At 39.3% G+C, this 22,083-nt stretch overlaps 1 protein-coding gene across 2 annotated transcripts in view; it reads left to right on the top strand.

Annotated features, from left to right (window-relative positions):
• Positions 1-22,083, top strand: part of BCAT1 (branched chain amino acid transaminase 1) — a 67,040-nt gene that overhangs the window by 16,525 nt on the left and 28,432 nt on the right. The window contains exons 2-4 of one of the 2 annotated variants that reach the window (XM_074871435.1): positions 1,161-1,232; positions 19,530-19,730; positions 20,910-20,966. In XM_074871435.1, coding sequence (XP_074727536.1) covers positions 1,161-1,232; positions 19,530-19,730; positions 20,910-20,966 — 330 coding nt within the window. The remainder of the gene's footprint in view (positions 1-1,160; positions 1,233-19,529; positions 19,731-20,909; positions 20,967-22,083) is intronic. The other variant, XM_074871436.1, reaches the window with a different exon arrangement.

The raw sequence follows: 22,083 nt of genomic DNA, 5'->3' as shown, positions 1-22,083 counted from the left end.
CAGGGTGAGAAGCAGCCACAGAGTGGTGGAGCTGCCAGTGCAGGCTCCTACTAGAGCTTTTCCCTTTTAGGGCTGAAAGCCTCTTTCCTCTCAGCCCTGGCAACAACATCCCTTAATGCCTCTGTCTTTCCTTCACCCCCTTAGAGAGCCCTTCTGACCAGCCTGACTGTTCCCCCATACCCAACCATCCCTGGCCTCATCTCAGCAGCTAGCCATTCCCCCTGCCATCCCCTCCATCTTGCCAGTTGTGCTTCCCTTAAGCCATCCTCCTAGCCATCCCCTTCATGGCCCATTCCCCAGACAGTCTTGCTCCTGGCACCTTCTTCCTTCTCCTAAACCTCTGCTCTCACTTCACCTTTCCAGCTATCTCTTAAAGGCTGCTTGGAAAAAAGAAATGCTGTCAGGGCTGTACTTGTCGTCTTCACTCTATTCCGTTGGGTGTGATATGCAGGAGGGTCCACAAAGATGCTAGCCTGATGCTGTGGAAACTGGGGGTCTAGCTTTTAGGTGGATGGCTTACATCTCTCTGTGTTATCCCTCTGTTGCTGAACAGAAGGATGCCTAGAACTATCACTCCTTTTGGTTCCTTTCTAGCATGCTCAGTGGCAGAACCCTTAAGTTCAACACAGTAGACATTTCAAAATACTCTGATTATATATTTACATAGGTGGGCATTCCTTATTACTCTCTTCATTTAATGAAGGATTTAACAAAAACAATTATTTCCCTTTTACTTCCATTCTGCCTAGTCAGGTTTCTCTGAGAAAAGGCAAAAGCAAATCTGTTAGGTGGATGCTTTAGTAGAGAAACTGGGATCTGATGGAACTGTGTAGAAAACACAGTTTATTTATTCAGCCTAGAATGAAAGACTTGTGATGCTGTCCATACCATTCCACATTTCAGAGCAATGATCTAATTCAAGACGCTGTCTCTCCTATAAAGCCCTGAAATATAGTTGTGCAAAATAATGCAACTGAAGTAAAACAGAAACCCTGGAAGGTGAAAAGTTGTGCTAAGAAACTACCAAAAAGTTCTTGCTAATATATTTAGTGATGATGATCATTCAATACAATCTGTCCCTTAAAAGAATTAACTGAATGCGTATCAACTTTTCTGCAATGTGCATAGAATATGATTTTTTCCGGTTTTACTTCTTCTAGGGCTGTCAGAATGAGTGCACGGCTGGAGGATGTTCAGGAGAAACAGCAAAGCACATGACTGAATCTTTCAAGGTATGTTGCTTGTTAAAAGATGAGTGTCTGAAGCATTTCAGTAGATGGTGCCAGACAGCATCTGTAACACGGTAGAGATTGTTGTGCAGGGGTTCATAGCTACTGACACACTTGAACGTAGTAATTCTGTAAATAATTCTGTAAATTGCATCTGCTGAAAATTTTTTCAATGTAGAAATTAAGAATGTTACAAGAAGAACTTTATTATTGTTCCAGGTACTAGCTAAAATGTTAGTAGCAAAAATTAAAATGGTATAGGTGATTTTATTTTTAACTCTTATCTGTTCCAAAAGCAATAGAAATAAAGATTGATTTCCCCCATTAAGGTTTTTTCCAAACAAAATCTATGTAACACTCCATTATTTGTTAAACTTCGGCACTATGAATGGTGTTCAAAACCAGATTTTTCCATCTGGTCTCAAAGTTGCAGAGCTAAGGATCTCGGGAGGTCTCCAAAGCACACCACAGCTCTGGCACATTATCAGCACTCAACAAGCAAACCGAGCTATGGAATGCCTAGCAGCTGCCAGGAACTGACATGAAATTGAATCCCTCTTTTTTTCATTTTAATCTTATGCTTAGAACTGAGCTCAGTTAAGATATCACTCTTCCTCTGCCTCCTTCCTGAATGCAGTGCTAGTAACTAAGAGCTCATTTTAAACACTGTATGGACATAGATGTCAACTTTTAACTTTCTGTTGGAATTGTAAAGCCCATCAGCATGTGCTCCTTTTGAATTTTACCTTCTGTTCTCATTGTCTTTTTTTCTGCCCATCTTTTAGACTTCTTTTGCCTTTATTCCTTATGTCACACATCTGTAATTCTTTCTCCCCCTCTATTTCCCTGTTCTGCGATCTTTAAAAAGCCTCATCTATATTTTGCAGATGTTTAAAAGTAGTACCCAGAAAAAGATGACCTCACTTGTGCTTTTTCAGCAGTTCCTTTCCTGTTATTGTGGACTATTGTCAGCAGTACATGAGATGAAATTATAGTTATACACTTTGTAACTGTCATGTTCTTCCTGATTTTTTTGGGCAGTGTCACTGCTGTGCAGTCTTCTGAATTATGCTTAAGTGGTTATTTCCCTTTTAGTTGGCACACTTTAGCCAGAATCAGAAAATAAATGGTGCAGATAAGATTTATTCTGATGCTGGTCTCATTGAAAACTGCAAAGAATTCTTGAAAGTCCATGACTACAGAATTTTGCCGTGTAGCAACATGCCATTTAATTTCTTTTTCCCCGTTCTCAGCCCTTCCCAGTTCTCTTCCTCATTTCTTTGCATTGTATCTCTGGCAATTCTGCCCAAGAAGGAATATTTAGGATCAACCAGAAGGTCTGATATGGAAAGTGTTGAAAAAAACAGTTTTGAAACCTCAAGACTTCACAAGTATGGAGTGCAGAGTTTATTCACCTTTAATAAATAGGCATGATAGATTTCAGTAGATTCATTCAGTAAAGTGTGCTAGTGTATTTGAAAACAGAGAGAAGACTCTTGTGTAACTGCACTGTACTGTTTCATTCCACTCATTGACATAGTCCAGAAGGAAGAGAGACAGAGTGGCAACAAACTGTTAGTGTTTGGGTCGTAGGTGAACTGGGCATAAACTAAAGCAGACTTAAGGCAGATTTAAATATACCAGCAGTCAAGCAGGTGCCTTACAAAAGCTCCAAATATTGGGTGGCACAAAGCTGGATTTAATAGAGTTTTCTTTCTATTGATACTTGTATGTCAGCCAGAATGGCAAATTATTGTAGTGGAGAGTCTGTGTGAGGGTAAAAATGTATTAGCAGGTGGGACAGATGGTCGTAAAGGGAATAATACTAGAAAAAACAGCTGGCTCAGGCTGACATCTACTTCGTAAGTCCATTCCTGCCTTATGGCTCTGTTTCTGAAGATTAGCTGCAGTCACCAGTAAGGGTTACATCTTTTTTTTTTTTAGAAAATATTGTACTGTGGGGGTTGTGTGTATGAAAGTTATGATAGGAATACAAGTACTGATTGCAGTGTCATGCATTATAATAATTATTTGCAGTCTCTTTAACCTCATTGTCAAAATAAAAAGAAAAACTTTATAAATTAAGGAAAAAATAACACCAAACAATGACAAATAAAATAACCTGGATTCATTCTAGGGAACTTCACAAACATTTCTATGCAAGACAGTGATGGTTACAACTTCAGAAATTATAGCTAGTAATATTTCAAAGGAATCAAGTTCACCCATGGGACTGACTGTGCTGAAGAAAGCTGCAATTTTGTGCCAGTAACCTAAGTAATCCAAGATTGTGGGAATGTAGAAAACAGGGTATGGTTTTGTTTTATGCTTACATAAAACATATTGTTTAAAGTGGATGATGCCCAATATTTGAATGCCAGATTAGCCCTCTGAAGACATTTCTTTTTAGAATGCAGTGCTGTGTTTTTCAGGTAGTGTGAGCTGCTTTGAATTTTACTGCAATTTCTGCCTGACTTGGAAAGATGGACCCAAAGAGTCCCTATACACCAGGAATGAAGGAAGGAATGAATGCTACATACAGCTTTTCTAGCAAGCAGTAAGCCCCTCTGCTAGCTGCTCTCTGTTTTTGATTCTCATGGGCTCCTTTTAAGTCAGTAGGTCAGAACTGGCACTTTGTTCATTTTAACTGCTACTGAACTACCTTAATTTGACTCACATTTGCAGTTAAAAATCTCATCCTGACAGGTCTCTCTGATTTATAAGATACTTAATGTATACCATTTAGAGTTGACACATGACCAGTGATCTTGGAACAGATAAGAAACATGTAAGGAAATAGTGATTATGCTAGAATTTCCTGTATTGTAGAAAATGTCAAATCTCCAGGATTTAACTAGCCAGCTCCTTCCACTAGAGTGAAATCTTCCTCTCTCCCCCAACTGTGGTATACACACATATTTATTTATTTAACTAACTCGCTGTGGTTTGTGACCATAACCTAAGAAGTTATACTTGTAGTTTTTGACTGTTGTCAGCATTGGATCTCTAGGACGGGAGTATGAAACCAGTAATGGAAAGTGCAGTCATCCTCTGTACCACTGAATGTATTTCAGAATGTTGAGTCACGAAATGCACAAATCTGGTTTTGCTCTTACACATGGGTTTTTTTGCATTCAGTAACACCATGAAATAGCAGGCAGTTATGTCTAAGGCACTTAATGTTTCTGATTAAAAATCTGGTCATTTCTTTAATGCATTCATTCTGCTTATTGTACTGTCACAAGACAGAATGAATGTTGTCTGGATAATGTAGCGGTCTGTTTCCATCTGTAACTCTAATTTGGTTTCTTTTAATGTGTGTATTAGCTCTTACTTTGAATTCATAATACTTGGCTTTCATAAACTAAAGGCATCTATGTTTGCCTTTATTTTTCCTCATGTTATCAATCCATATCCAGAAAGATGATTTTAGTTTTCATGTAACACATTTTCTCTTTGAGACTGATACATGAAACACTTTAAGAAGGTATTGCCTATTCCTGTTGTGTTTCTCTGTATTTTAATGATCTGAAGCTATGTAGAATTAGTTGGGCATCTTATTGGTGCAAAGTTCAGTTATTTTGTTTTAGTTTTTAATAGCTTATTTAGTGTACCAGATGGTGCAAAACCTTCTAGGGAACACTGACTAGTCTCCTATGTCAAATAAAGCAGCTGGGATTTACAGGCAAATCTGGATTGACTTTCTAATATGAAGACTTGTGGTAGTGGAATGAAAAATGTTTAAGTGGAGCTTCTGTATCTGAATGGCTCCTTGTGTTACTCTAAATAATTGTGAGTGTTCCTGCAGTCTTCTGCAGACATACCCAACCTTCCCAGCCTCTGAGCCAGTGGGATGTGAGCCCACAGCAGACTGGAAGTTATATAGGCAGGTTAGTGCAGTGCTGTGCTCAAACTAATAATCCCTGTTGAGATCTTGGACTTGCTAGACTGAATACAGTGCTATGCTAATATGTTTGCATGGCCTTCAGTTTGAAGCTAGCTCGCGTCTAGCTGTGTGAGATTCTAGATACAGTGAATTTTCTGTAATGATGTATGTTTTAGTATTTGTTTCCTGCATCGCTATAATGTTTTAGAGTCCAAACTGTGAACTAGCTGGCATTGTGCTAGGTATTGTACAAATTAGAATGTAAAGATTATTTCCGCGGTATAGGTATAACATAGAAATAAACAACCAAAATCTCTGACAGTGTTTCCACAGAATCTAAAGCTGTAATATATTTTACCTCTGGATGAAGTATGAAGAGACTGAAATTTTGTTTCCAATGCAGGCATTTGTGGTTCAAACTGAGAGATTGTCAATGAAAGTTTTACAGACGTTGATCTTGTTCTTGAAGGCCTCTTCATACAAATGTAATTGTTCCTTGTAATAGGACCTTTAGTTGCCTGTTTTAAAACATGTAGCCTTTGCATGAAATGACTGAACATGGTTGGCTCTATGCAAAACATACTGTGTTGATTTCAATTCTCTGCCTTGTTTCACATTCTTAACAAATAATGTAATAGCATTAAAAATAAAGAACGGGTCTATATCTTACCCTGGAAACAATAAAATTATATATAAGGTAGTATTACAGGAGTAATTTATGCAGTTAAGATGTAGGTTAGATGTTATTGCAGTATGCAGCATTTCTTGTTATATAGTGTATGTTAGAGTTGGAAAAATTCCTTTTTTCTGTGGAGAAATATATACCTATTTTCAAAACAGTTTTTCAAAAGAAAACCTGACTAATTATTGCATTTTCCATGTTTACATTAATGAAACAACATTACTGTAATTCATTACCATGTTTATACTAATGAAACTCAAGTGCATCTATAATTTCTGTCAAATATAATGGGATATAGGATTAATTACTCTGGGAATTGGGAGAGGGACCAATCCATTTTGAGATATTAGGCAGTTTTAAGATTTATTTTAGAAAACTATTTTATATGTGAAAAGGTTGTTGACAGAGATAAAGAATAAACAATTCTCCAACCCCATTTTTTTAAAGAAGAAAATTGTGTCTTCACCAAATTTTCTTTCTTCCCCTCCAATGCAAAGATTAAAAACATATAAAATACAGAATAGTCTAATTTTTTGAAACATCTTTTTAAAGTCTGAACTAATTGACTGTATCACATTGGCACAACATTAGCGTGACATGGTGAAAGTCCCAGTCCTTGAAGAGTTTAGGAAATATATAGCACTTTTCTTGTGTTTTCATTTTATATGAGCAGTAGGTAAAGTTTCTGACATGCTCAGAGCATCTGGATCAAGGGAACACTGAAATATTTTTGGAATGAGGACATATATGAATTATATATTATGTGAATTCCCGCATTATGTACAAGGCTAAAAAATATAAAGCAGTTTACATGGTTTATATGTTTTCACATCTCTCTCTATTCAACTTGTTCTCAATTTGTCATTTTCTACTGACATCGATAAATTATTTGCCTGCCAAATCATATGGGCACTCAGTGAGGCTTTTTGTCATGTTACAGCTGTTGATTCTTTTGTGGTTTTGGGGTTAGGAGAGGTGTTAGGAGAATGCCCTGCATTTCCATTTTAAATTCTGTATTAGACCCCATTTTAAATTTCATTTGATCAAATAGAACATTTTCCTTTATGTTCATGTGAAGTTGTATGGGAAAAAATTTATTACAGAAATTTACCAATATCTTGATGTCTTGATGAGCAGTAGCTCCCCAAAATGTGTATATAAGAAAGCTGCTTTTATACAAACTGTCTTGAAGCAGTAAAAGAAAGACAGCCAATTGGTTATCTCTATGTATGTGTGTGTATAATGTTACACAATAAGGCATCTCCAAATATTTTATGTCTTAGAACTATAGGCCATCTGGTCCATCCTCCCACTAGAAGTGGGACTCTAATCAGCACCAGACCAGGTCAGCTGTGGCTTTGTCTGTTGAATGCAGTGCTGAGCTACTGTCTTTAAGAAAATATTTTTTTTCTGGTGTCCAGTCTGAACCTCCTAAACTGAAACTGTGTCAGTTACCATTTGGTAGGTCATCTCCATATCATTTCCATGGAAGTACATAGCTGTAGCCACTGTTAGATCAGGATGCTGAGGCAGAGGCCAATTCCGTTGTTGTCATAACAGTATTTAGCATTTGTGCACTGGGTATTGCTTCAGAAAAGGTCATTCTGATTTTATCTTGAATTCAGCTGAATCTATTCACTCCAGCTTTTCATCAATGGCAATAAAATGATTTGCTTTTTGTCATATGTTGAGTCAAAAAAGGATTGGTGATTAATAATATTATTAGATTGCAGTGCCTTAATATCAGCTCGTTATGTCCCCTAGCAGGGTATGTATATGCTGCAGAATTACTTAAGGTGATTTACAGTCAAATTTATTCCCTCACCTTCACCTGCCAAGAGGGAATCCAGCTACAGCACAGCGAAGATTGAGTGGTTTCTTGGTATTCTGCATCCACACAGGCATTGCACAAACTCTTTTGAATATTACTAATAATAGCTGGACAAAACTGACTTACATATCTGTGGCTTTCATTCCAGTTATTAGGAAAGTATGTGTCTAGGTCACAGTAATGATCAACACACAGTGAACTGTCGTGGTTTAACCCCAGCGGCAACTAAGTGCCACACAGCCACTTGCTCATTACCCCCACCCAGTAGGATGGGGGAGAGAATTAAAAAAAAAAACCCAACAACTTGTGGGTTGAGATAAAGACAGTTTAATAGGACAGAAAAGGAAGAAAATTATAATAATTATAATAATGATAATTTAAAAATTACAATACTAATAATAGAAGAATTAGAATATACAAAACAAGTGGTGCACAATGCAATTGCAAACCACTCGCTGACTGATGTCCAGTCAGTTCCTGAGCAGTGATCTGCCCCCCCCAGACAACTCCCCACAGTTTATATACTGGGCATGACATCATATGGTATGGAATATCCCTTTGGTCAGTTTGTGTCAGCTGTCCTGGCTGTATCCCCTCCCAAATTCTTGTGCCTCTCCAGCCTTCCTGCTGGCAGGGCATGAGAAGCTGAAAAATCCTTGACTTAGTATAAACACTACTTAGTAACGTATCCTAAAACCATCAGTGTGTTATCAACATTATTTTCATATCATAGAATGGTTTGGGTTGAAAGGGACTTTAAAGATCATCCAGTTCCAACCCCCCCTGCCATGGGCAGGGACACCTTCCACTAGACCAGGTTGCTCAAAGCCCCGTCCAACCTGGCCTTGGAACACTTCCAGGGATGGGGCAGCCACAGCTTCTCTGGGCAACTCTGTTCCAGTTTCTTCCTGCCCTCACAGTAAAAAATTTCTTCCTGATATCTAATCTAAATCTCCCCTCTTTCAGTTTAAAACCATTACGCCTCGTCCTATCCCTACCAATCCCTGATTAAGAGTCCCTCCCCATCTTTCCTGTCGGCCCCCTTTAAGTACTGGAAGGCTGCTATAAGGTGTTCTTGGAGCCTTCTCTTCCCTAGGCTGAACAACCCCAACTCTCTCAGCCTGTCCTCACAGGGAAGGTGCTCCAACCCCCTGATCTTCTTCATGGCCTCCTCTGGACCTGCTTGAGTGGGTCCACATCCTTCTTACGTTGAGGGCCCCTGAGCTGGACACAGTGCTCCAGGTGGAGCTCCCATGAGAGCGGAGTAGAGGGGGAGAATCACCTCCCTCGACCTGCTGGCCCAGGACACAGTTGGCTTTCTGGGCTGCAGGCGCACATTGCTGCCTCATAGTTTTTTATCCACTTATACCCCCAAGTCCTTCTCTGTAGAGCTGCTCTCAATTCACTCATCACCCAGCCTGTATTTGTGCTTGGGATTGCCCCGACCTATGTGCAAGACCTTGCATTTGGCCTTGTTGAACTGCATGAGGTTCATACTAAATCCAAAACACAACACTATACCAGCTACTAGGAAGAAAATTAACTCTCTCCCAGCTGAAACCAGGACATGGGTTTACACCTGAGCATCCTATTTTGATGAAAGAGAGAAAAAACAAAGCCCAATATGTGTTAATGAATATTTCAGTGGTTGTTGGTCGCTAGGAGAAAGTGGCTTTCCTTAAGGAAACCATGCAAGTTGCATGCACGGGTAGAGGGTACACTAATGCAGCTTAGTATTGCTGATGGCTCTACTTAGCATATCAATGTTTCTCAATCAAACTTGTTATTCACAGGGTAGCAGCAGTAGTGTCACTGCAGTAGTAGAAATGCTACTGAGCAGTGACAAGTTCTTAGTGCTGTGAAAATAATTCACCATGATTCTTCCATGATACACTAAGGGATGATATCCCAACAGTCTACAGGTAGGTTTCTCATGCCATCAGAAACCCATCTATAATGTGGCATTTGAGATCTGTGGCAGCTCTCTTCAGTTTTACCTTGGTGGCAAGTAGTTCTGTATTTCTCTTCAGGTAGGTAATGTCCTTCAAATAGTTGCAGGCTTTTAGCATATAAGTTTTCTAAGCTGTAGTTAGAGAAGCTAATTGTCCCATTATCTGAAGTTGTAGGATTTTCAAATAAAGCTAATTGTCTTTGGCATTTAACAGGAGCTTTCAACCAAGATTAAAGGGAGATGCTAGAAAACCAGACAGGGGATAGTTTTGCTGAGTTGATTTATAGCACAAAGAAAGTGATGCTTTATCTTCTTTTTAATTAGGAGATTAAGATATAGTTGGTGTCTGTAAAAGCGCAGAAATCGTACCAGAATTTTGGAAATTCCATTTGGCTTGTATAATTTTCTGGATTTATTTGTCCCAAGGTGAGGAATTACTTTTAAAATACAGGGCTTTAGCACCAGCCAATGATTCCCAAAGGAAATTATCTGATTCCAAAACTTATAAAATCCATGGTGTCTATACCTATTTCCAAGAATTCTTAAACTTTAATGTCATTGTGATATCAAGTCCCCAGGCTTGCTATTAAATGTTTTCTTTGGTGAACACACATGAATAGGAACTACAATTTAGGAAGAGAATTTAGTCCTTTTTTTCATAGGATTCTGCTGACATTTCTGCTTACTTTTGAAATGAACTCTATATCCTAACTCTCATGAACTAATAGCCTAGAGAGCTGGAAGAATTTTGTCTTAGTCCCGTATTCAGTAGCCATTTCTAAGAAAGTACTGAATGGAATGAATTGACAAAATATGACAGTGTCATTGGCAGATCAAACATTGAAGTTCATGGCAATTTGTACGTTTACCTTCTGTCTACCAGTGTGAGAGGGAGATGGGATGAGAGGAAAAGGTGGGTGTGGTTAACTGTATGTTTGAAATTATTCCTGTAACCTCTATGTAAAAGATTGTACCATGAACACATTTTATATTCCCAAAAGTTTTTGAAATTCCATATGAAATTATAAATTCTGAATGCTTTCATTCCATGAATCCACTTCCCTGCATGTCTGCAAGCTTATTAAAATCACGGTAAGAAGATTTAACTGCAACTGCTCAGGACTTGGACATGTGAGATTATGATTCTATTCTCAGCTATTCCACATAACACGTTTGTGACTAGCCAGGCTACTTAGGTGAAATATTTACAACTTGTTTGTCTGAAATTTAGCTTTTCAATTTATTTTTTCCTTCAATATGGCTACTTTTTAAAGAAAAGCTTAGATGTAAATATCTAATTTTTTGTTTCACTTTCTTCACGTGAAATAGAAATTATGTTTCCCCAATGAGGAGACAGTAATATCTTAAATCTTTGTGGTCCAAATTTATAAGTTTTGTTTTAATACGGCATTATTTGAACATCTAAATCTTTTGTACACTATGCCACTGTACAAAAATGTGGTATCGGTGAAATGTCACAGATCTCTCTATTCCAGTTTTGTATCACAGGCCAGTGTGATCCCTCAGCTTGTGTTAGGCTCAAACCTTCTCTCAGGCAAACTCTTTCTAAAAATGGAACATTCTGTTTATGCTACAATGCAGAAACACAGTGGTTGTGAGGCAAGGAGCAGCACAGCATCAGGAATTGCATTAACCAGGCTGTCAAATCTTCTGAGAAGAAGCATTATATACTAGTGAATAATACGAATAGGGTAATTAATTAATGTGTTCCATTAGTGAAGAATGGTTCTAGTTTTGTATTTATAGAAATGTTTGAGCATGGGTCTATGACAGGACTTTCTGTACAAGGAATTGTGCTATTAAAGAATTACAGTCTTTGACTCCCTATGTGGACTTCTTTCTAATGAAGCCCAGGTATATCTACATTGCAGACATGAAGTGCAGTTTCATGGTCAAAGAGGATTTTTATATAGCTAACCTGGCCAGCAGTAACAGTGAGCTACGGCAGTGTGTTTTTCAGTCCAGTGCAATGACTGTATTAAAGCCTGCTCATACTTCCTCCCTATTCACACTTTCTGATCATCCCACTTAGTTGACTGGAATAGCTGTTAACAAACAGAAATAGTTTATAGGACCAGAGTGCAATAATGTGTCCAGTTCTGTTCCTATGTTTAATAGTCTTATCAGCACCTTGGTGTTTTATATTTTAAAGATGTAGCCATATTTTAGATGTTTTATATAATTCATTGATAGATGAGATACTAGATGACTGATTTTCGTAGATCTGAAAATGCCATTAGCTGGAGTAGAGGAGATAGACCCCATTAAAATCAAACAAATGCTTTCCTTAAGATTTCCTTAATATCATGTAGAAGGTTTCCTTAAGATCTGTAGGAGCCCCATTCCTCCATCTATCTTAACTTTAAAAATATATGTCTTCTGAAACTTGTGTCAGTGGAGGACAGACCAATGAGTAAGGGACAAACACACACCCCCCAAACTATTACTAGTCTATTTAATTTTCCTGAAGCAGTAGAAATGGGTGAGGCATAAAGATTCAGGTAGTTTTGCATCCCTTATAATCCATGTTCCTACAAAGCTGGAGGAAGGGGTTTTGATTAACTTAAATGGGCTTTGGATCAAATCAGTGGGAGTTGGTGCAGGGCAATATTTCAACAACATATGGAAAAACTCTTGAAATTTAGTTAGTGCCATTGAAATCAATGATATTATGCATTATCCATGTGCTTGGGTGTTTTGTAGGGCAAGATGTTTCTTCAAAGCTTTTTCTACAGTCTAGCCAGACTGTAGCTTTCCGACATCTTTATTTCCCTTCTGATACATTTTGGGAGCTTCAGACTGTATTTTCAGCTGTGCTTGTGTCCTAATTGACCGTTTCATTCTCTAAGGCAAGAAGTTTATATCAATTCCAACCACTAATCTGTTGTCTTGTCAGAGCAGGTTTACTTCCCTGCCTGCTGCTCCAAATCAAACATTCCTGCATCAGAGTTGGAGCATCCATTAAGTCAGGGGAAAGGTTAAAGAAGCCAACAGTATGTTATGCTCTTCTTCCCATTGCTTGCAGAAGGTAGCAGAAGCTCATTCTTTGGTTTGACAAATACTTGATAAGTACCTGTTATGGATAGTTTAGCTTAGGTGCCTTGCAGAGGATGGACTAGACAAAGTCTTTCCAGCCATATTTTCTGCTTTTTCTATGACTGACTCACAACTGATTCAGAACCTCAACTCCCTTTTGCTTTGTCATTTGTTCTGTGGTTTATTACACAGTGTACAGTCAACCTGATGCAAAGATTCCAGGCCCGAGTCCAATTACTTGTGCTAACATGTTCTCAGATGAAGTCTCAGAGAAGCTTTATGTTGAAAGATTTCTGGGTATTCTCCCTGGGGTTGCAGAAGATATTTTATTATATTTTGTTTCTTTTTATTTTTTCATAGTAGGAAAATTAGGGCTTTCTTCCTGCTCAAATCTTATTATATCTTGACACACTTTCCATTCTCAAGCCTCAGGCTCAGCTGTAAATTTAAAATACTAATGATGGTAAAGGGATTTTAGGTTACATTACATTAACATTGTTTTTTATACTTACAAGCTAGTAATAGATTTCTAAGAATTTATTTAACTCTGTCTTAATCTGTTTTGAGTTGATAGAACTTCTACTGTTTCTACTATAGACTTTATTATTGTGATCAGAGCCATACAGGGTTTAACCCTATACAGAAAACAATGGTCTTTGCCCCAGAAAACTAGCAGTATTTTCCGAAGAAGGTGGGGATGGGAAAAGCAACAAAGCCACAGACCTTTGTTTACCCTAGGCCTGTAGGACATAAATCTCTTTTTGACTCAAGTAGATGCTGCTGTGGTGTCAGCTAGTGATTAGTAGATAGAGCTGAGAGGTAGTAAGTCAGACAAACTAGACAAAAATAACACCTGCTAGAAGGAGGTTGCAGTTGGTTTCATCTATTGGAGCAGTATTCAGCATTTCTATTTCTAAGACAGGGTTTAGGAACAGGCAGAACAGGTGATAGCTTATTTTGTCCCAATGGAGGAGAAAAGTACCAGTTGCCCTGACACCACACACAGCCTCTGTAACCTTTTCCTACTTTCTAGTTGCATAGCCTAGCACTGCTGCAGTCTGCTCTGATGCTGCTGATGGAGGTGTTGGCGTGTCATCCTGATTCCACTCAGAGTTTGGCAATAGTTTGGCACAAGCCTCTTTTTTGTGTGCACCAGTAACTGCTAAGCATGATTCATGATGTCTGCCTACAGAAAGCAGACCCATGTGGTGAAGGCTCTTCCTGGATCAGGTTGCAATTCCCTGTGGGCTGCTCATAGTTGCTGCCCTAGAAGCAATTATGTGCAATATATTGTAGCCTGAACCCTGCTGTATGAGGCTGATGGGCTGGAATATCGAATGGATGAGCTTCTCCAGCCAGTTAAGATCAATGCTCAGGTCAGCAAGAAAATGGGGACAATCCTCTGCTACCTGCAGCTCTAGATCTGGAAAGTGATGGAGCTGAATGAGTTACAGGAGAAAGGTGGTAGCTTGCTCATTGGCTGCAAGGCCAAAAAGAAAATTTGTTTAAGACAAGAGAGTTTCAGCTTCCAAAGGTGAATTAACAAGCCACTTCTTTCAGCCTAGTTAGTATCCTCAACCTAGTTCCTAGCCACTGCTTCTCTTTGGCAGTGCAAACCTCTTCTTCCCAGTCTGTCATATAGGAGGAGTCTCAGATTCAGGAGGCCGGGCAGAAGGTGTTGTGGGGTGAAAGTAGCTGCTCCAGCAGAAAGAATGGCTTCCTGCGATAGAGATGTGTGTGCTGGGGAGGGCCCAAAATCAATGAGGAGAGTGCCGCAGCCGTAAGGACTGAACAACAGGAAAATGACATCCTCATCCCTGGAGCCCTCCTCAAAACCATTCTGTCTAGTCCCAGCCTCGTTCTCTCCAGCTCTCCCTGGCTACATTTTGTTACCTTTCCCCTCTATAGTAATTCCTGATGCTCTTTGTAATCTGTCTCCTTAGAATTTGCTCTGCTACTGCAACCACATTTTGAAGTGCAAGGGCAAAGCAAATTACTCAATTTTGCCTATGCTTCCATGTCTGTTATTGCATCAGAAGGACCTGATCTTTCTTAGGATATGTTTACAAACTCAGCATAAGTAATAAAACCCAATAATTGCAGTTGCTTTGTGATCTTGAGTGAACTGCCTTGACTCAAAGTCAAGGAGGTTACTTACTTCATGAGAATATATTACAGTCAGTCTCACTGAGTGGATGTTAATATTTTGAGGATCTCTGCTGAAACTTGCTGTTATAGTTAGGTAACTTGTAAGTTATTTTACAGCTGAGGCTGCCAACTCTGTTTTTACTCAAGTAAGTGATAGAAAGGCTTGGCCCAGCACAGTGCTTAGAAAAGTTTGGGTATGTCAAATGAATTAGACATGTTACAGCTGCTCAACCTACTGCTTATGGTCTGGTAGTTTCAGTGTGGCAAAAATAACCACAGCCAAGGATCATTTGGGAAGGCATTGGAAAAACTTGATGGAAAGAGTAGGACAAAATACGCAATTGCCATCTGCATCTACCTGAGACAGCCCTCTAGGGTAAGAAAGGTAGGAATGTAGAAATGAGAGTAACAACTCTGCCCAGAGGCTGCTGTCAGCTCCAAATCCACTTAAGATTATTGCAAAGACTGTGTAGAATAAGTATTAAACTGACATCTTGGCTAGGGGCACCAGGATGTCTTGCTACAGCTTTGGTTAAAATTGGCGCTGACCAGCACGTCACATTTAATTTGTCCTAGCTCATAACTGACAAGATCTGTTAGGATCAAATGATGAATTTTAGTTTCAGGAGGTCACACTATACCTTCTTTTCTTGGGTTGGGTAAATGAAACACAACTTCTTCTCTCTGAAGAAGTTGTGTTGGAATCAGCAGGCATTTTTCAGATGAGGGGCTATTCAAAAATGTGCGTCTGGTGGAGACAGCGGCTGTTTGCAGGTGTAGTGTTGCTATATAAGCCCTGAAAATCAACAGTATCCAGCTGGCTTCTCCACCACTCCCTTTTGCCTACCACAGGCAGGGCCATCTGCTTCTTCCTATTTCTTACCAGAGTGCTTTGGGCTGGGACCTAGACGTATAGCTCCCAGTACAGCTGCAACATGAGGAGTTTGCGGGGCTGGAACTACATCTTTGTCATTTTACTTTAGGCAACAGGGGCTGAATAGCTGCACTCAATAGACTGTGTACCACATCATTTTCTTTCTTTATCTCCCTTATCCTTTTTGTTCCTGCATTTACTAGTTTAATGGTTTTATTAGGCAGCAGCATCAGAAGGTGCTTGAGAGCCCATTGATAAACAAAGCAAGCAAAATACAAACCTAGTTAAAAATTGCCCTTTGTATTGGCAGTACAAACAGCAGAGATCTGGATGGGTGTTAAGGGCAATCCCTAATGCATCCTTAATATGCTGCTTTCAGGGCTGGGGGAATGTTGACAAAGGAAAAAATTAAATTGCAGTTTATAAAGGTCATAGATGATACCATGGTAGCACTGCGATAATTTTTAATTATATTAACAATATTAAGGTAATAGGCATTGATACTTAATCAGTACTCCTGGTATTAGTCACGTGGCCCTGCTCTGCTCTCTTTGTGTGGGTTCTTCTGAGTGGTTTCCCTCCTGCTGGTGCTGCTTGAACAGCACCATAAAATGCTGGGACAGGACTTTGGGGCAAGTTAAGCTGAAAGGATCTGTGGTGAAGGTGAGATATTGTGTAGAGTGTCTCATTACTCAGGGACCTAGAAGATGTTGAGGGTACTGGCAATACTTCATGCTGCAGACCACACTGTGGGAGAGAGTACTCCAAGGATGGGTTCTCCAATGCCCCACCTGCATCCCCCTTCATGGAAAAAAAATATTGAATATATTGCAGTGCTTGATGGTGTCTTGCATAAAAAGTATTGGGATTCTGAAGGATTCAGGTGATTTTGCACACTGTTAATTTGCACTACTTGCTGCTTGGTAAAAAGAGGGAGACAAATACAATAGAATGAATAAGGGGGAAGAGCCTTAAGAAAGGATCTTAAGAAAGTAATGGTCAAAAAAAATCTTAAATACATCTCCTGAGAGCTTAACAGGGTTATAAGGATCAGGAAAATTGCCTTTTTTGCCTGTTTAATGATTGTTGGCCTACTGGTCCGTGAAGTTTAGTTTATATTTGAGGTCTTCTGCAGGGCGTTCCTACTGTGTTTGAAGGAAGTGTTATGGGTCAAGTGTTGTACCTGATATTGTTGAGTCAGGTGTTTGCAGAATACTTGAATGAAAGCTGGTTTGCCTAAATGCTGAAAGAGATGAGAAACAGCAGGTGGGCTCCTTGTTTGGACTACACAGCTCCAGGAAGCTCTGTGGTCCAGAAACTATTTGCTTCTTTTCTGGATAAGCATCATAGCTACCTACCCTTAGGCTTTCTGCCTTCAAGTGACTCAACCTGAAATCCAGTCCAGTGATTCCTGTTTGTGACTGCAGAAAGTCTCCAATCCTTGGTGCTGAGAGCTAAGCAGTGTGGGCTACTGCTCTGAGCCATAGTCACCACTGTGTGACCACCATCCACATGGGAGTACCCATTTTATTGATCTTGCAGGGCTGAGTGCTTGGCCCACCTCATATCTCTAACGAGCCAGCGTAGGAGTGACTGTATCTGGGACCCTCTTTGTATTAACCATTAAGGCGTAACAGTACACCTGTATTTGGTCAGCATAGTTTTATTAAATTATCACTTACATGACAGAGACTCTGTTCAAGGCTCTCTTGAACACCAGGTCTCCAAATCTGGAGAAATATCTTTGGTGGCAAAACTGGGTTAAAAAAAGCCCAAATTCTTCCAAGTGAGTATGTTTCTTCACTTGTGGCTGCAGCTCACTGCTCCCTGTGCATGTGTTTGTAGGCCTGTGAGAAGAGCCATGTTAAAATCCTTCCCCATCCTTAAAGAAAAAGCTATTTGTTAATCCTGATGAGTTTAGCAAACTATTTTATAGTGCTGCCTTTCAATTAGTTGTGCTACCACAGCTGTGGAAGTGACAAACTGAGGCATAAAAGCAGAAATCAGCACACTGATGGGAGTTCTAGGGAATGACTCCATAGGATAATTCCTCAGGTCGGTTTATTGTAAAGATAATTACCTTAATAAAAATAACCTGAGATGAGGCAGAAACCTTGACTTCAGGGAGCGCTCCTAATGTCACTGGCAGTAGGAGTTCTTCAGAAGCTGTGATTCTGTCCAGAGGTAAAGCCAAGGATGTAACTGTGTTCTACATCCTCACTTAAGCCCCACTGACATCCTGCTCCTGCATAAGTGTTCTACTGAGCTGAGTCTTGCACTGTTGATAATTGCAAACACTCCTTTGTGGCTTTTATTTTGATCCACACTCTTCTGTGATATCTTTTTTTCCAAGGCGCGTGATAAGAGGTTGTCAGGTAAAATTAATTTTTATTTTCAGGACACCATTAAGTAGTGCTTTTCCCATTGGACCGTTCACTATCAGATGCAGGATAAAGGGTACTATAAAGAGTTAAGAAGAGTAATTGTTGTTTCATCAGATTATGTATTAGTTCAACCAGGCTAATGCACTGTAATATCTAGACAAGCCCTGTAGCTGGAGATAGTTTGAAACAAGCTTTTAGCTATTCATGTGCTCCAGCTCTTAAGTTAATTTCACATCTAAGCCATTAAGAAAAAAAACCACCAAAATAACCAATCAATAAAAAATAGGCCATTGTTCATTAAAGACATCTTGAAAATCAGGTTGTTTACAGAGACAGGAGTGCGTGTGTTCTTTTTCAAAAGCTTGGGACTAATTTTTTCTCATTTTGCAGACTGAGTGCTGAGTTTGAGAAGTCAAAGTCAGTGATACCTCTTGCACAACCACCTTTTTAGTGCACGTGCAAATCATTTGAACAATAGTCTGAACTACCTGCATTGCAGTCTATTCTGTATGTACCCAACATAGAGAAGGATTTAATTTGGGGGTTTGTAACAACGGCCAATGCTTTCTGAGTTATGTTATGAAGGAAAATGGGGCCTTGAAAACAATTCTTTGTTGAATTCTTCCTTGCCTCTGACCAGCGCAGTTTAAATGCTCAGATGGCATAGAAAGAGAATGGAGAGGGTGGATCAAGACTCTGCCAACTTCATAGCCCTCTCTAGTTGTTTAGCCCCTATCTGTGTATAAAAGGGGAGTGAAGTGGCAGAGATCCTGCTTTCCTCCTTCCCCTCCTGTTCTTTAGGATGATTCACACTGTATGAGCTACTATAAAGAAAATTAACTCTACCCCAGCCAAAACCAGTACAAAAAACTATGCTGCATTTCTGCAGCTAGTCATGGCTTGTAGGAGAAAGTCTCTACAGTTAATCATGCAGGGAAACACTTAGCCTTCTTTGCTAATGGGATCTTTCTAGGAAAATATGAACATGAATGAACAAGCTAGCATGACCCAAGTTATCTGCTGACTGCTGGCTCTGATCTCTCACACTGGTTTTATGCATTAAAGGAAAATGAGTGTAACACATCTACTTAGTTGTGAGAGGGATTAATTTCTGATTATCATCTTATGTTCTGAGGTACAGCAATTGGGTGTTTCTGAAACTTGTATGGATTTGTTAATCTAAATGTCCAAGAAATTTTCATCTGCTAATTTTCTGGTTTTACACCTTGTACTGCTTCCTCCACTTAACAGTTCTTCAAACTATGCTAACTACCTCTGGTAGTAGCAGCACAGTGTGTATGTGTGCATACAGAGTATGGCTACTTTGCTAGCTATTCAGAGGTTAGCCACCTTTAATCATTTTGTCATTAAATGTCCCCACAGATAAAATATTGCATTTGTCCATGTTCACTGATGCAGAATCATTTTTAAATCAGTCTAATTTAATTGTTTTTACACACTTCATTTTTGTCTCCATGTTCCTTCAGGCTTCAGACTTGATTATCACCCCAGCTACAACTTTCAAGGAAAAACCAGACCCCAGTGGTTTGGTATTTGGAACTGTGTTCACTGATAATATGCTGACAATTGAGTGGTCCTTGGCTTCAGGATGGGAGAAACCTTATATTAAGCCGCTTGAGAACCTTTCATTGCATCCAGCATCCTCGTCTCTGCATTATGCTGTAGAAGTGAGTACTGAATCAATTTGGAAACTGCTATTTTGTTTCATTAGGTCTTGAAGCCATAGCTTTGTAATACAAGGACTATTACTGTCTTAAGTTTATTGGTATTGAGTTACATTTTATTCTGTTAACTTACATTCTTCCAGAATAATTCCATTATTTACAACAGGGTTATGTTTATGTTAGTATAACTCAGAATCAACCTCTGGACTGTGGATTCCAGCTCACTTAACTTTCTAGCCTAGTGAAGGTGAGTCCTTTCTTGTGTGGTGACAAATTAATTTGAGAAAGCATTCTAGTTCACTGATGATGGGTTGGTCCAGTTACTGTCTCTGATGTAGCTTAATGAAGCACCGGAGAAGACTGTGTGAGATTCCAAGAGCAGTGTTAATTTGGGGACTGAACTTGCACTTTGTGAATGTTATTCTAAGCTGTTTCAGGGGTTCATAGCTTGGATTGTAGGACAGACTAGACAGATGCGTGTTTGCAACTCTGAGCAAGTCTGGAGAGCTCCAAACTAGATCTGATGCATTCAGCATACACAAGTGTATTTGAGCAGAGAATATACAACAAGGAACTTTGGAAAGTGAAATGTTAAGTCGGAAACCAGCGTGGTTAACAGTTTCCGTGCTTAGCTGCTTACTGCCTAAAGCTGTCTTTTGTGTCTCCAGAGCAGCTTTAGCTATACTCACATCTGTGTGAGAGCCTCTCAGTAGGGCACATATGCTGAAACAGAAGCCTGCTTCTCCTCCCACTTAAGGGTAGGTGGGAGTGTCTCCACTGAAGTTAGTGGAGTTGCTTGTGCTTCTTTTATTATTTCTTTCCTTTTTTTTTTTTTTCCTAACAACTGGTATAAGGGAAGGATCAAGCTTTTTCCTGCTTGTTGTCCCTGAGCTCCTGTCTTCACCATTTTTTATTGTTGCTGTTTTGTCCCCATCTAGTCACCAAGCCTCCAAAGGTCCTGTGTCAATTACAACAGGCCCCTGTGACAAAGGCTGTAGCTCTTGATCTGCCCAAGAAGTAAGAAACCACGCTGGAGTCCCAAATCTGTATTTCACTCTTAATAGCATATTGCTTTAATACTTGGCCTCTGGCCCAGTCTGAAATCATTGCTAATATAAATATGCTCTTATTTTTTCCCATTTTTTTTATTCTTTTACCCTTATTGCATTACGTTTCCTCTAGCCAAGAGGACAGACAGAGGAGAATCTGGTGCCAATGCTGTGGCTCAATGAATACACAGTGGGTATAATAAAAATGATGAATTTGGCATTCCCTCCCCTTTCTCCTTGCCCTCCATGATGCAGTGTCATAGTCTGGATCTGCTGAACTCCAGATCCAGCTCCTGTGATGTACAGATGTCAGATAATATTGTTTGCACACCACTGTAGCAACCAACCATCAAGCAACCACAGCAGTTGCTTTTATTCAAGTTGAGCATTTCGGGAACACATCACTGTCTCCCTTTTCAATGAGTAAAAGGTTTTACTGAGCTCTGGAAGGCTAAAAAAATTTCTTTTTGGAGAAAAAGATCTCTTAGTTTGAGAGGGCTTTGTGTTTCAGTAATGATGTGATTCTTACTTCTCTCAAACCATTGATCAAACCTTAGTAGTAACATTCCTTCCTCTTCCCTCTCATTAAAAGTTCTGTGAATGTGTTTGGGAGAAGGGTGGGGGGAAACAACTGTTCTGTGATAAGAAAGTAACATTCCAGAAATGCAGTATTAGTTAGTAACTGGCCCAATAAAAATCATATCAAAGTATCAACCATATCACCAGCTATGCCATCCTTTATTAAAGACAGAATTTTTTTTCATGTAGGTACAATGTCTGTCCTAGGAACAGTTCCTTTTTCAAAACCCTATACAAAGCTTTTAATAAGGTTGGCATTGCCATAGGAATAAGATGAATTTTGAAGGCAAAAAGTTCTGGGTTCTAATTCTGGTTCTGCTACATAGTTGGCATGTAGCCTAAGAAAATTGCTGGAATTCCTGCAACCCAGTTACAACCCAATTAAAATTTGTCATGTGGAAGGACCTAGCTCTGTCATGGGACTGCACAAAAGCTTTCTAACATTGCATTGCACTGATCCTTATGGGAAAATGTTTTAGAATTAAATAATAATGAAACCTTGAGTATTCTACTAAAATTACTTATACACAAATACAGGATTCTTTTTTTCCAAATAAAAGACCTGCATACATAGTCTTCCAACTGCATAGAATGTATTTCCAGCCATTTTTTGTGGAACAGTAAGGAGAAGTCTGAGGAGACTGACAGCAGTGATGCAGTTAAATTCATAGAACTTATACTGAAATTTAATATACAAAGAAATGTTTTAGAAAATCAATTCTAAAAAT

The sequence above is a fragment of the Strix uralensis genome, chromosome 5, assembly GCF_047716275.1.
Source record: "Strix uralensis isolate ZFMK-TIS-50842 chromosome 5, bStrUra1, whole genome shotgun sequence".
NCBI lineage: Eukaryota > Metazoa > Chordata > Aves > Strigiformes > Strigidae > Strix > Strix uralensis.
The sequence above is the reverse complement of the archived record's forward strand: the minus strand, read 5'-3'. Positions and strand labels throughout refer to the sequence as shown.